Raw genomic sequence first — 16,238 nt, 5'->3', positions numbered from 1 at the left:
GTCATTCATGGAAATTACATTTGGCTAGAGTACAAAACCACAGGGATCCATCTACATAAAAAGGAAGAAGATGAACAAAAGGAAATTAAAGAGAGTCTGAGGGACATAGCAGAATAGTGGAAGAGGAAGAGAAAGGAGAAGAAATGGGGGAGAGAAAGTCTGTCTGTTTGAGTATCCATGTTCTTGAACATTTTGCTAATTTTATTCAGTAAGAATCCATGTGGAAGAGAGGTTTAACTTTAAAAAATAATCTTTGACAAGTCACATGTAAAAAAAAAATCACAGTTGTTTTTGTTATGTTTTCTATGTTCTCTTAGATATGTCTTTTAAATTTGAATGTATATCAGCTATAATTATGTATCATTTTTGTTGATTGTTTTCTTTAATACAGGGAGCAGTCCCAAACAAAGTTCAGGGCCATGTTAAGAACTACCATTTTACTTTGGTCAATGAACTTTATAAAAGTGGACTTTGCAGATCCCTCAACACCATTCCTCTTACCAGTATATGTTCCATTTTAGTCATTTCTATGAAAAAATACTCAACACTGAAAGAAACGTTCAAGCAAAAAAAAAAAAAAAAAAAAAAAAAAGAAAGAAAGAAAGCCTTATGTTATAGATCAAGGTCATGTACAGATTATTAGGCTTTCAAGTCAATATACAATGCTTTAAAATATCAGTATATTAGGAACAATGGTTGTAGTTTAGGTTAGTGGCTGGGAGGGTTGGCTGTATGGAGAAAGATAACTGACACTTAAGGCCTTTCAAGCCTATTACTCTAGAGGCTTGCTAAAATACATCATACATACATACATACATACATACATTTGTGTGTAAGAATAATTAAATAATGTGTTGACAAAAACCTCTACAAGATACAACAGGTTAACAAATAAAAACGTTTATTGTCAGAAATGGGTTATCTCTTACAGAGTTCCTGCTCAATGAGGTCCCATAGACCTCCAAACATTATGTTACCTAAGAAGAAAAATATTTATCATAGTTCCCAGATATGAGCCCTTAGGCTCTGAAAATATGCCAATTCCCCCAACGATGACACTAATAACATGGGCGTAACCAACCACTTTCTCATTAGATTTAAGGCCCAGTACACAAGATGAAAAGTCCCTATACTTGGCACTATTACTTGGGTCAAGAACCTGTAACTAGATAGGTCATAATCTCTATGTGCTGCTAAATGTCCACAGTGTTAAACTGACTCCCTATGACTTGCTAACAGCACCATGCATCTTTTAACCTTCATCAAACAGACGTCTTTCTTCAGTAGGTGGTGTTTAACACTGAGACACACAAATAGCCGAGGTGCAAAGAATAAGACACCGTGGGATTCTCAGCCATAAATGGAATACCTATATCAACATCTCTTCTTTCCAAGACCCAAAGGTTATTCTGGCTAAGGGAATGGGAAAAGTACAAGAGCCCAGGGTGATGAATGGCTACCAGGAAACACTGCTACCTGGATGCAGCAGTAAAGGCTGCACATACAAACTCCCAATTACTGTACAAGCCCAAATTGGACCAAATCCCTGCATGGGAAAGGGGATTGGCAACTGATAGCCTCTGGAAGAGGAAGTGTTGGTATTCTCTTCAAAATGTATGCCGTGGTAAGTAGAATGAGTTCCAATAAAAGCCACATATCAAAGAATTCACACGCAATCCAAATTGTACATGATGGCTTTAAAAAAGAAAAGGATACAAAGTTGGGTGTGTAGGGAAAGTGGGTTTGGACCTAAGAGAAGTTATAATGGGGGTAAATATTATCAAAACACGTTCTATGACATTCTCAAGTAACTAAAGTCATTGCAAATCTAAAATATCAATGCAAAAGCTATAGTTTTATATTTTCCTAGATTTCTGCCATTCTTACAATTTGTCAATGATATTTTCATATTCTTTGTTTTCTACCTACAACAAAGATTTGACCAAGCAGCTAAAACCTTAGGAAGAAGGAGATGAAATCAAATACCTGAAGAGAAGCTTCTGGATGATTTTCTCTCGGTACTGGAGCAGCTGGAATTTCTGGAGGAGGCTTTGATGTCTTCTTTTTGGCTTTCTGCATTTGAATGTTGGTGAAATAGTTGACAGCAGCAAACTCAATAAGAGCCGAAAATACAAAAGCAAAGCAGACGGCTATGAACCAATCCATGGCAGTTGCATAGGACACTTTGGGCAAAGAATGTCGGGCACTGATGCTTAGGGTGGTCATGGTGAGGACTGTCGTTATTCCTTTAATGCGAAAAATCAAAGAGATAAAGCATTTTACTGCCATATCTACAAAAAGACAAGCTAACCCAAAAGGAGGAGGTGAGATGAGGTTGACAAAGTTATTACTAAGTGAAACCTACCACCTCTGATAAAGGGTTTGATCCTTCTACTTCAGTGAAATCAGCACAGGTTTTGGAGTAAGAATAGCTGTGTCCAGTTCCTGGCTTTTGTAATCATCAGTTTAGTGTGATTTGGTTCAAGGTTGGAAGGGTCATTAGGACTTCTTTGTACACTCTAAGTTTACTATAAAAATAAATATGTAAAACTTATAGTGATTCTATATTTGAAGCTGAAACAATATACCTGAGGAATCAGTATATAGACCTCTCAGGAAGGATGATTCATTGAAATGGTGATTCTCAAACAGGAATGGGAATTCGGGCACATTGGCTTTCAAAATGGGAGCAGGAATATACCAGGTAAGCAAGGCCCATTACCACTGGCAATTATTGTCAGCACAATCACAAGTCTTATATAAGTTATCATTAAATGACTATAATATACTGAATAAAATTAATGCATTCATTGTTTATCAAAACTACAAATATATTCTGATTAAATGTTTATCTGGAACAATTTGTCAAATGTGGGCATTTACCGCACATCAGTATACAACTTGAAGCAGAATAATTGCATTAAGAATAGATAGAGCCCTTTGACTGACTCAGGCCCCCCTGAATATGGGTCTCAGCCAGAAGGACTGAGCAGTCTAAGGGACCTCAGACAGTGGAGCCAGGATGTATCCCTGGTGCACAAAAGGACTTTGCGAACATATCCCCCATGGAGGGATAACTGCCTTAATCTAGAGACAGGAGAGAAGCCCTAGTCCCTACTTCACAGGACCTGTCAAATCTACATGACCCCAACTGGATGGCATTCCCCTACACATGGAATTGGGGTGGGGGGATGGGAGGGGAGGGTGTTTAGAGTGCACATGAGAGGGCAGAGAGGGTAAAAGGGAGGGAAGGTTACCCTGACATTCCTGGTGGACTTACTATATCCATTTGTACTCATTCTACATAACTCATAGGATAGGTCCTGAAGTTGATATATCCAGGTGCCTGTGGATGATGGTGATGGTAGTGGCATAAGTGACAGTGAAGATAATAATGATAAAAACATCTTAACTCTATATGTAAACCCCCAGTTGAAAGGCAATTAATCCATGTTCAAATAAAAAATATAGGAATTTTTGCAACAATAAAGGAATAATCATACTTTGATTTGAAGAAATAATAATGCTGTTATCTTCAACTTAAACTCTGATTATATTTGGCCTTGTACTACCCCTTTAATGTTCCACATATGTGACCCCAGGGAGGAGTGTAAGAGTAATCTAAGATCATGCCTAAAAAACAAAACCAGTGATTTCATTATGCCAGCTGATGTCTATTTATGTTTAAGGTTGAGCCATATTGGAATAGCTAGCAAACTTAGAGTCAGACAAATTTCAAGATACAAGGTCTTTGGAAAAAATCCAGCACATGCTGCTTCCAATTAGACTGAGTAGAGTGTCCTTAAAAGGCACCATGTTTAATATTGCTTCAGGGATCACCAGTCATGCAGTTCTAGATGCATCATAAATGATGCCCACTAACAAAACTTGTTGTTTTTTTCCAACCTTTTTTATTTAATTCCAGTCACTCCCTAAGCTATTGGTTATTAGAAGTTGGAAGTTTGAAGCATCTTTGTATCACATGAGCTACAAATTTTAAAATAACATTCTAAAACTGTGTATCAGTATGTATTACATAAGATGTTTAATAATTTTAAGCATTTTTTAACCTAGAGTATATTTTTGAGAATATATATGTATATATAACAAATGGGTATGTATATGCATATGTATAGGAACATGTATGTATGATGTGTTTCCACAAATGTCAGAAACCAGAGGTTTATTGGATTCCCTGAAGCTGGAGTAACAAGCTGCTATAAGCCTATTGATTTGGATGCTGGAACCAAATGGGTTCTCTAAAAGAGAAAGCAGTCTTCTTAACCCCTAAGCTATCTCTTCAGCTCCCCCTGAAGTACATTTTAAAAAAACCTTATTCCATTAAATAGGTAGATTAACTGCATATCTACACCAATGGCACATTGGCACATAGTGAATTTGTCAGGCTTTTTTTTTTTTTTTTTTTTTTTTTTCTGAAAGAGACCTTAAAACAATTAGGCCTCAGTTTAAATATCAGAGGGAAGGTACAATTCTCCAAAATGCTGTGAAATAAGTAATCAACTACTAAAGTAATATCAGAAACTTAAGCTGCAAAGTTTAAAGATAAATTATATTTCCTCTCACTCCTAACAATTTATCTGTAACGGACTATTAATGATTCAAAAGTGTTCCACAAGTTCTGTACTTTTCTCCTAATGTGACAGAAATGATGTTCAACATATTTGCAAGTAAAAACATAAGAGTATGTGTTCCAAATGACAATACTAGCCAGCGTTCATAAAAACTAAGCAAAAAAACAAAACAAAAATAAAAACAACAACAAAAAAAAACCAGGAAAATCAAATTTAAATACAAGAAGGTTAAGAGTCCCTTTGTTACTGTAAACTTTGTTCTTGTTGTGGGTGCTTGGTTTAATTAATTTTTTTCCCTGCCAATAAAAGAAACTGTCTTCATCTTGCCTACTGTCATGTGAAAAAATTTTCTGGATGACATTAAACAAACAAAATACTAAGGTCATTACTGAGTTATGAATTGAGTGAGGACATTCAATTGTTCAGAATCAGGTTGATGGCTTACCTTAAATCACATTGCTTATACCAACACAATAGCATGCTACATCTGGATATCTTACATTTTTCTTTCATGGTTGTTTTGTTTATGAAAAGGTCTTCTAGATAGTATGGTTGCTATGTTGTAACTGTTGACAAAATTGGGAATGTTGGCTGACAAGAACAATTGGCTCAAAGTTTGGTTTAAAATTTGCCATCTCGTAAGACATTAAAAGTTCTCTGTCTTGTGTAGGAATTTAGTAATGTGCATATTCCCTTTCATCAGGTGTAGTACTTGGCAGAATAAGCACTGATCAACAGAAAACCGAAGCTAACTCTTTTGATAAGAATCTAACCCTGAAAACACTTCAAAGACATAATTATTTTTGTGTGTTCAAGTATTGATGCCAGTCTGTGCATTAAGACTGCTGAATATGCACCATATTGGCTGGCCCAGGAGTGGGGAGAGGAAATGGAGTAGGCTAAGATTGTACACAAGAGTGAATTTTTGGCTGGCCATTCCTAGAAAATGAAATAGCAATGATTTCAATATGCCAGCTGGCATCTACTTGTGTTTAATGTTTAACCATAGTGGAATAATTAAAAAAAAAATAGAGTCAGACAAATTTCAAGATAGAAGGCCTTTGGAAAGAACTCACATATTCTGTTTTTCAGACATGTGCTGCTTCAGGGTTTTGCTCACCCTGGTGTTTTCTGTGAGCCAGTTCACTGTAGCTTTGTAAGTGAAAGGAGAGATGAGAGTTGAGGAAGAGCAATACTAGCCTAAATCTCATATGGAGTAAATAATGAATGACCCTAACCACACTGGGCTTTACTTCCCTAAGGAGAAAGCTATTCTACACCCTTGATACAAGTCTAATAATTATAATTGTGAAATAGTTTATGATTTGAAGATTTAATCATAGTTGTGATGTTCTTGATTGATCAAAACTAATATTAATCTAGGTTTAGACACAGCCAGGAACATTTCATATTCTAAATGAGAAAAACCTAATGGCAAAGATTCCTCAATCAGAAGCTCTGGAATTTTTTCACAAGTCCTTTTCCCTACTTCTACACACCAATACCTGCTGCAAGGATAGCATGACTGAATTCTCGATGTTATGTACATTGTCTTGGGTGCACCTCTTAGAATTACATGACTTGATAAAAGTTTCATATCTTTGCACTGTTGTCCTTATCTATAAAAACTGAGAATGCCTATCTTGCTGAACTATTGTGAATGTTAAGTAATAGGACCCCAAAGTGTTTATTTACTCCGTGCTGGCACTAGTAATCCTAGCATTTTGCTATACTGCTTAATTTCCTTGTACTGTCTTGTTTATAGAGGAAACATTAGCTGAGATCAGCTGCAATGGATGTTACCTTCTCCCACACTATTGAATATTTCTCATGGGCAAGTAGATTCATCAACCAACAATAATAAAATTATATGTGCTGTGTGCTAAGGATTTTTTCAAATGTTTTACTCAGATTAATGCATTCAATCCTCTTAGCAACCCTAAGAGATGAAGCAATTCAGCTTGTTTTAATATATAATGTGTTAAGCACATTATAGACAGAAGTGTGTGTGTGTGTGTGTGTGTGTGTGTGTAGATCCAAAAATTTTAAGATTTGTATGTGAATAATGCCTGTGGGTAGGTCTATGTGTATATGTGGCATTCTCATGGATGCCAAGGAAAATACAAGGAGTCTTCCCTACCACCTTTATTTCTGTGACAGGGCCTGGATCTCGTCATTGTGGCTACACCATCTTGCCAGTGAGCTCCAACGATCTGCCTGTCTCTTCAATCACACTAGAGCAAGCTGAAGGACTTGCATATCACATTCAGTTGCCCTGTCTGGCTGCTTCTGAACATAATGTGTTAGGACTTCAAAATCTTGATGAGTACTAAATAAGACAAATAATGCCAAGAATCTCAAACTATATGGGGAACACACCAGAAATACATTTTCTTCAAAATGAAGGAAACTGAGAATGAAATCAATCTCTTATAAGTCATCTGTAAGTATATTGTTAGCACAAGTGGGGCTCTGTGAACTATTATTTTTAAAAAGACGTAGGAAAAGAAGGTGGAGGATGGATATGGGAGTAGTTTGATGGAATAGTGGGGAATGGTGAATATTATCAAAAAATATTATAAGAAACATTTTTAAAAACTAATAACAATGTTTTTTAAATCTTCACTAGTTTTGAAGGGGAAGTATATTAACTCAATTAGAGGATAGAGAAAGTGACATATTTGAGTTTTAGATGTATTTTCCATATTTCATTTTCATATCTATATTTAGCAGTTAACATTTATTCTACATCTGCAATGTGCAGTCATTTAATTAAACTTTCATAACTTTATGAAGTAGCTTGAACCAAACCCTACCTCTGACACTGACTCCCTGTTTGAGTTTTAACCATAATTCCCATACCGTCAGCATTACAGAGACACTAGGTATGTGTGGAAGAAATAACATTGTAGGAGGATTTTAGGTTTGTTGAAGACAAGACACACCTGTCTCTGAAGATGGGGAATGCTATGGTTTGAATCTACAATGTTCTCAGAGAATCCCCTATTCCCAGCTCGTTTCAGTATGGTGAAAGTTGTGGAACCATTCTGAGGCAGGGCCAGACTGACTGATTATCAATGACGGCCACTGAAAGTTGCTTCAGTCCTGGCAACAGTTGACGTTCTCTACTTTCTCTCCACAGCAGTGACAGCAGAACTCTGATGCTCCTTCCAGGACCAGTGCTGCTAATTCTGCTTTGTAATCTTTCTGAGATCATGAGCCAAAGTAAACCTTGGCACCCTGAGCTGTTTTTGTTAGGGATTGCCATTATAGCAAAGTAAGGTGAAAGGCTCACATGAATTCCTCACCAGCCTTCCTGCAGCTGTTGTATGACAGAAAATGTTGTGCCCTCAGTTAAATCTAACTGAAAAGCAAAAGGGAGAAATCAGCATATCTTAGGAGACTTATGCTTCCATTCTGAAAGAAGTCTGATCATTTCCATTCTTTTTCCAACACTGAATGATGTTGATCAAGTGGAAAAAAAATTAAGAATAGATAACTTTATTACACTAAATAGATTTAACTATAAGTGATGTTATGATGTGAAAGCACCCCAGATCTAGAAAAGACTTATTTAACACAAAAATGTTAAGCCTATACATTTTAAGAGGCTTATCATTTAGAATACTATAGAGGAACCACAATAGGAAAAAAACAGAAATTATATATATAAAATACATTGAGCTGAAAGACTACCTACAGAATACCTTTCCTTTCAATGTGTTTAATCCATTTGCATTTTGTTTCCTTTCACTAAAAACCAGGCTTTCATGTGCAGTCAGGCATAACTTTTATTTGTCTTATTTTAAGATGTCTATGCATTTCATTTTAATACCTAGACATAATGTTAATTCAATTACACAGCATTAAGCTAGCAGCTCAAGAATATCACTGAAAGTAACATTATATCCACATTTACCCTTTGTTTTCACCTGACTGGTTCTCAAAAACAGAATTCTGACAGGACATCAGAAAGGGACATGTTGTCCTTATCTCTCCACGAAGCAGTATGTTATATTGACCAGTTAGAAATGAGTACTCAAATAGTTCCTTACTCAGTTTGGTTTGGTATACTAATGTGTAATAATAGTTTCTAAGAAATATAAAAGGATTCGCTCATCCTATGAGTCACCATCAAAACTGTAATGTGAACAAGAAATAAATTGAAATTACCAAATACAGTTCTAGCTGGAACAGACTCCTTATTTATCCAGAAGGAAACTTGAGAAAGGATCACTGTCATAATGCATGGGATATAAGTCTGAATCATAAAATAGCCCATCTTCCGTCTGAGGTGGAAATAAACTGTCATAACAATGTATTCACCTGCCAGAAAGATAAAGAAAATACATTATTGGGTTGCAGTAAATTATTCAGTTGCTTCATGATCATATGTTAGACTAACAAAGCATTCTTAGCTGATGAATTATATTTTCTGCATATTTCAATGAGAAATGCATAGTTCCATCCTGTGGGTAAGAAAGCAAAATAGAGGATGACAATGAACATCATCATTACTCAGAAAAATTACGTTTTCTATGTACAGATTAAGCAACTTAATAATGGGCTATGACTTCAAGAGATGACAGTGTTTTTGTTTCAAATGTTAAATATGATAAAGCAATTTGCTTTATTTTTCAATATGTGCATATATGTGTGGTTTATGAATATGTACATGTGTTTGCACACACTGTATGTTCATTTTCATGTGGAAGCCAGAAATCAATGTTGGGCATTGTGTGACTTATTCTGTAGCTGTGTTATCTATCTATCTATCTATCTATCTATCTATCTATCTATCCATTCATCATCCATCCTTTCATCCATCCATCTATCTGAGACTTGGTCTGTCAGTGAACCTAAAGATAAAAATTCTAAAGACTGGTTGTCCAACACACCCTCAGGATCTTCCTATCTCTGCTTATGCAGTGCTAAGATTACAGGCACATGACATCACAATTGGCTTTTCACGTGGGTCCTAGGAATCTGAACTCAGGTTCTTATGCTTTCGCAATGAACACATTACCTACTTAGCAATCTATCCAATCACAATCGTCAGCAATTTCTTTTAATTTTTGTTTTTTATTTTTTTCTTATTTTACATATCAATCGAAAAGCAGAATTTAGACTGGGGTTTATGAGCTCCCACTTCCTCAGGTCAGCTGTTTTACCCCTTTGCTCATCAATCTTGAGTTCAGCTCAGTTGTTAGCTGTGAATCTCTGCTTCTGGGGAACCAGCATAAGACTGAATCAGTACCCCTGAATGTAGGGGTCAATTGGTGGGCTTAGGCAGTCTATGGGGCCTCTGACAGTGGAACCAGTATTTATCCATGGTGCATAAATGGGTTTTGGGAGCCCATTCCCTATAGAGGGTTACTCTCTCAGCCTAGATGCACAGGGGAGGGCCTCGGTCCTGTCACAAATGATGTGACAGACTTTGTTGATCCCCCATGGGAGCCCTCACCCTCCCTGAGGAGTGGATGGGTGTGTGGTATGGGGAACAATGGGGGGCAAAGGAGGACAGGAAAGAGAGGAAACTGGGATTGGTATGTAAAATAATAGAAATTAATTTAATAAAGCAGAATTTAGGCTTGTTATTTATAGAAAAGCAAATGAAACAATGTAAATATACATTCACTGAAAACGAAAAGCTCAATTTTGGAAAGACATGAAATACATAAATTTCTATAAAACTATGTAAATATGAATATATTTTATTCAAACATATCTCATACCTGTATATGTACAGAAGTATAGAGAGAAGTTTCATTAATTGTATTTCTAAGTGACCATACCTAAGTAAAGGTACAAATAGATATAAGAGACATAACTTTAAAAATCCTAGAAGTAAATAAACAATAAACTTTCTGGTAGCTGTTGACAACCAGCTTTCTTAGAAGGAATAGATAGAGAATGTTATTTAATGTCCAGTGAATATTCACAAATTAAGACAAAGATTTATAAATCTCTACTCCCAGATGTGTTTTCGAACCAACACATGTGAAAATCAACACAATTTAGAAGGTCACAAGAAGCGGAGGTACTTATTAGGAGGTCATTGCATTATTTCATAATTAATGTAAGAAGGATATTCCCAAAATGATGATGCATGTGACAGGTATAGAAATGACACAAGACACTGGAATTTGCAAATGTTGTAACTGAGCCAGAGGACCAGGAGGTTTGTTGTGGGAGCCTGTGTTTCCTAATTTGTGTCTCCTAGTAATAATAGAAGCTATACCCATTTCTCACCATCTTAACTGTCTAACTGTGAACTGAATAAGGACAGTACCAATAGACATGTCAGACTGGAAGGAGAAAAACCCATAAGACCTCAACCATACACAAAGCAATATAGTGAACTGAGGCAAGCTAAGAGTGGGAGAGGTGGTCTTCCCCATGGAAGAGCACACCAGTTTGTGAAAACAAACACACAACATTACATCAACTGAAAATGTTATATTTAGAAATATATATATATATGTGTATATATATATATATATGTGTGTGTGTGTGTATATATATATATATATATATATGCAATTAGTGAAAGAAGAGGCCCTGAATTGGAAGTAGAATGTGAACAGGTATATGGAAAGTTTTGGAGGGAGGAAAGGCACAGGAGAAATGTTTTAATTATGATCTCAAAACTGAAAGCTAAAAATAAATAAATAAATCAGAGTTTGGGGGAGAGAAACAGTACCAGCAATTTCATAACAGGGTGTTTAGATTTATAAAAAGCAGTTTCAAGTGAGGAGACAGTGAGCTAAAATATTTCACAATGGACAGTCTCATGAATTGATTTCAACTACTGGGGAACGATCATTGGACCAAACCAAGCCTTCTAAATGTGGTGTCAGTTAGGAGGCCTGAGTTGTCTATGGGACCTCTGGCAGTGGAACAGTGTTTATCCCTAGTGCACAAATGGACTTTGGGAGCCCATTCCCTATGAAGGGCTACTCTCTCAGCCTAGATACAGGGGGAGAGCCTGGCCCTCTCCCAAATGATGTGACAGACTTTGATGATCCCCCATGGAAGGCCTCACTCTTCCTGGGGAGTAGATGGGGGGTGCGATGTGGGAGTCAGTGGGGGATATGGGAGGATGGGAGGGAGAGGGAACTGGGATTGATATGTAAAATAAGATTGTTTCTAAATAAAAAATGATTATAAAAAAAGAATTAAAGTCTCATTTCTTGTCACTTGCTTCTACTTCTTAAACCATTTTTGAGGTATAAAGTATGTTCAAAATCCTGCCTATATTTAATGCATATACTACTTGATTAGTTTGGAGGTTATGTATTCATCAATAAAAATGATAAGACATAGTCTGTCACAGAGGATCCATCCGATTCACAAGCTTCTTTGCAACATCTTGCTTACTGTATTTTTGTGATAGAAACATCTGAAATCCTTCCTCTTTACAAACTGTCAACAGTATTCATCAGGTGGTCATAACTACCTGGGATGACTTATTTTGCTAGGCTGAAATTGTGAGCCTGGAAAGCATCATTCCACTCTGCTTCCATGACCTTGTTTCTTTTAGACTCATTCCCCTTCAGATCAGTGCATTATCAATACATTCCTTAAAATAACAAAAAGCAGTCTCTCTCATTTCACTCCATTGTTCAAGATACTGCAATAACTACTCCACTTTTGTTTTTTGTTTTTTTTTTTTTGTTTGTTTGTTTTTTGTTTTTTTTTTTCCTAATACAGTGACATTCAGGGCCTGTTAAGAAAGTTTACAGAACTCAGAGTGTCTATGAATTTGGGGCTCATGGCAGCCAGACAAGTTACTTAAGTACATTATATTTACATACTCCTCATTAGAGGAATAAAGATGGTAACAGTACTATCTCCACAGGTAATGAGAATTCAATACAAGAAGAAATTGTTAATGATTCCTATGAGATAATAACTTCTGACTACATTTTAACTACCACCTTGTCTAAATACTGGTTTTTAAAGAAATCACAGAGTGTGCCTGGCACAATGGGACACTTCCAGTTCCAGCACTCTGGAGGCTGAAGCTGAATAAATTCCATTGTAAGGCTATCCTGGGCTACAAAGCCAAGTGTCAAGCCATCCTGATCTATGTGAGATCCTGTATCAAAAAGAGGAGTGGGGAATCACATTTTGAAACCTAACCTCCAATATGGTAATATTAAGGACTGGTCTTTGATAGATGGTTAGCATATGAGGATGGAGCAGTCAAGAGAAGCATTAGCATTTGTATAAAACAATCTACCTTAGAAATCCTTCCCTGTATGTGTCCAGGTGTGAGGACTCTTGGAGACAGGACTATTCCATGTACCAGGAACCAAGCTCTCAGCAAACATTGAGTCTGCTGACACCCTAACGTTTGTCTTTCCAGATCTCAGGCTTGAAAAGCAAGTCTGTTGCAGGTATAAATATGCAGTTTGTGATATTTTGGTATAGCATTAAAAGTGTATTAAGATAAATATCATTAATTATTCCTGGTAAAGATGTGTATGGAAAAAACACCATTTTGGAACAAGCTATAAGTGGCCAATTTTCTCATTAGATGTGATAGAAGCTTATTGCGGTTAAATAAGGATCAGGATAAACAAATAGGCCGAATAGATGTTTATTTAGGGAGAAATAACTTACAACCTAGACAGATGAACACCAGCAAGTTTTACCGGATGTTCTCCTGTCCGAGTCCTGCCAGCAAGAGAGCATTCCCTGGCTCTTCCTCAGACCTCCTTCCATAGGTCACTTCCGCCCATGGCTCCACCCCCAATGGGCATGGTCAGTGCCACAGAAGGAGACAAAGTAACTATCTCACTACAGAAGCTAAATCTTAAGATTACTTCTATTCATATTTTAAAATCCAAGAATCACCAGTATAGCTACCCATCCACTTGTATGAAAATTTTAATGTGGACTCTAAATATAATTTGCAAGCATGCTTTGGATTTTGCTTTCACTTTGGAACAAAGAGAAGAAACGATACCATAAAATTGGGTAATATTAAAAATTTGTGAAAAGTGCCACAGAATCAGAGCCAAACTTTTCCTCATATTTTGTTGAAAACAGTTTTAATATATTTAATTTTTGGCTTTTGTTTCTATGTAAGAAAGGTCTATTCATTTCTCCTGTCTCACGAACTCAGAATTTATTTTAAACTGATGTAAGATTATAAATATATCAGCTCTACTTCTGGGAAAAAATTCCCCTGAAAATACTGACTATTTCAACGAAAAGTATGGGATAAAATTCCATTGCTGATGGCAAGTAGCCCATTGATTTTTGCCATTAAAAATCTTACTAAGAGGGAGCTGGGGATGTATCTCAGTTGGTAAAGTTCTTGTCATAAAAGCATAAAGCCCTAAGTTGAAACCACATTAAGGAAAAAAAAAAAAAAAAAAAAAAACAGCATGATGAAGTAGGTAATCCAGGCTTGTAATCTCAGAATGGGGGAGCAAAGATTAGAGGACCCTGTGGCTCAAGGACCTGACTGCTTTCTTAGCAAGCTCCAGGACAATAAGAGACAAAAAAAAAAAAAAAAAAAAAAAAAAAAAAAATGGATGACCCTATTTGACTGGTCACATATACACACCCATATTTCCACACACATGCCTACATACACACATGCATACACACACGTGTGAACAAAAAAACCTCATACCCATACCCACACAGACACTGTGGGGGGTGTGTATTTGCATGCAATCTCACCTGTAATAGATTTGATAGTTTCACTTGACACAGTCTGCCCAATTAGGTCGTATTGAACTAAGCTAGAAGACTCCTTGGGCACCTCCACTGACTTCTCAGGGCCTTTGGTCCAGGTGTAAATCATCTCGCTCTTGGGATATGCATCTTAATAAGAGAAGAGAGTATGCTTACAGTCAGGACTCATTTGCCAATCTTAAAATTCAACGTTTAATGTGACAAATGTCCAATGACAACAAAAGGGGAAACAATACTCATTATGACACTTTAAACATGTTCATAATTTAGAAAATCAAGATACTAAATAAATTATAGATTTTATTGTTTTTATGTCAAAAGATAGAATAGGGTGAAGAATGAAACTAGTACAATAAAGCTACATTTGTACCAGTGCAGATGGTCATATTGCCATTCCAAACAAGGCAGATAGTTTGGAAAGAAGATAGTCCAAACTTCCTAAACATCTGTGAAACTCCTAATTTTTTCACTCTTGTCTGTTCTTACTTGAACAATCCCATACAGCTCTTCCATCTAGAAATGTATCAGATACTGCCTGTGGTAACACAAACAAAACCAAAGCAAATCCTCCTTGTGAGTGAGCTCTCCAGGGGTCACCTGCTTTAGACTTTGCCTCTGGCCAATGCACATGCCACTTGGAAACCATTCTTCAGAGTTCTGACTATACTGGCTGCAAAGCTCACCAGGGAATTACACAGCCAGTTCCAGTACCTTTAGAAGCTTGCAATTAGGACACTTTCCCTTCTATCTTCAAAGAATCCTCCCCAATGCAATTTGAGTACATTTTCTGTTATTCCTTGTTCAGTGCAAATGGAGACCAGCTGCTTGCTTACCACTCTACCCAGAACAGATAGCTTGGCTCATGCACAAATAAGTTCAAAAAAACCGGAATGAATTATGTGTCATCCTCCCCTACAAACATCCCTAAAATGGCTGGAATGCAGGAGGTCCCTGGTGAACTTGTTTAATCCTACTAAATGAGCCCATACCCAGAGAGGTTTTCCTTGTGGATGACCTTGGAAAACACACTACGAAGCTTGAGTTATCATCCAACATTACACAGTTTCATGTCAATGTCTATCTCTGGAAGTGTATTCATAGTGCTATATATCGAAACTCTTACATGCTATACTCTTATCTTTTTCTTTCATCAGGAGTCATCTCTTGGATACCCTATAATAATAGAATAATCTTTTTCTTGCATCGTCTTTCACAATCTTCTTATTTTAAGTATAATTTAATAGTGGTATTTCTCTTCAAAAAAAGTAGTATGAAGAATTAATTTACTCAGCAAAAGCTGTTTGCTGGTATAGTATGGTATAGGTAAACCAATATACTTTCCAAAAATGTGATTCCTTTTTTCAAAAGCATTTTTTAAAAACAATCTTGTCTCATTTTACAATCCAATCCCAGTTCTTCCCACCTCTCCTGTTCCTCCCATCTTACCCCCCCACCCATCCACAGAGTGCTTAAACTGGCTATTTGGAGCCCATTTTCTTTGGAGTGGTGCCTTACTCCTAAATAAGTCTGAGGTAGCAGCAACTTAGCTCTAGTCACTGCAAGAATGCTTCAGAGGACAACCAGAGATGTCTTAGGAAGAGAAGACTTTCTCAGATGAAAACTATCTTTATCTTTTATAATTTTTGAATTATTACAGTAAAAATATAATTTTAACTCTGCCCCAGTATTTTTCTGTGGATACTTCTGTTTGTATCTTGTCTTAATAAATTGTTGGTCAGGGAGCGAATGACTTTCTCTAATCCCAAGTTAGCCCACTGAGTATTGTGATTACAAGGGTTATAAAAAGAATGGTGACTGCCGATTCTCATTAAGTCAAGCAATGAGCAATGAGAACAGCAGGCACTGGTTTCACAATCAGTGAAACGAAGATTCTGAAGCAATAGTAAAAGCCAACATCTATTTTTGGGAGAT

The 16,238-nt window shown here is 36.6% G+C and overlaps 1 protein-coding gene across 2 annotated transcripts in view; it reads right to left on the bottom strand.

Annotated features, from left to right (window-relative positions):
- The window catches only part of Gabra4 (gamma-aminobutyric acid type A receptor subunit alpha4), a 72,555-nt gene that overhangs the window by 39,920 nt on the left and 16,397 nt on the right, over window positions 1-16,238 (bottom strand). For both annotated transcript variants that reach the window (XM_051198072.1, XM_051198074.1), the window contains 3 exons: window positions 14,292-14,435; window positions 8,766-8,918; window positions 1,987-2,246 (listed from right to left, as the gene is read on the bottom strand). In XM_051198072.1, the coding sequence (XP_051054029.1) occupies window positions 1,987-2,246; window positions 8,766-8,918; window positions 14,292-14,435 (557 nt within the window). The remainder of the gene's footprint in view (window positions 1-1,986; window positions 2,247-8,765; window positions 8,919-14,291; window positions 14,436-16,238) is intronic.

This window comes from Phodopus roborovskii, unplaced genomic scaffold, assembly GCF_943737965.1.
Source record: "Phodopus roborovskii unplaced genomic scaffold, PHOROB, whole genome shotgun sequence".
Classification (NCBI taxonomy): domain Eukaryota; kingdom Metazoa; phylum Chordata; class Mammalia; order Rodentia; family Cricetidae; genus Phodopus; species Phodopus roborovskii.
This window is presented reverse-complemented; position numbering and strand designations above follow the sequence as displayed.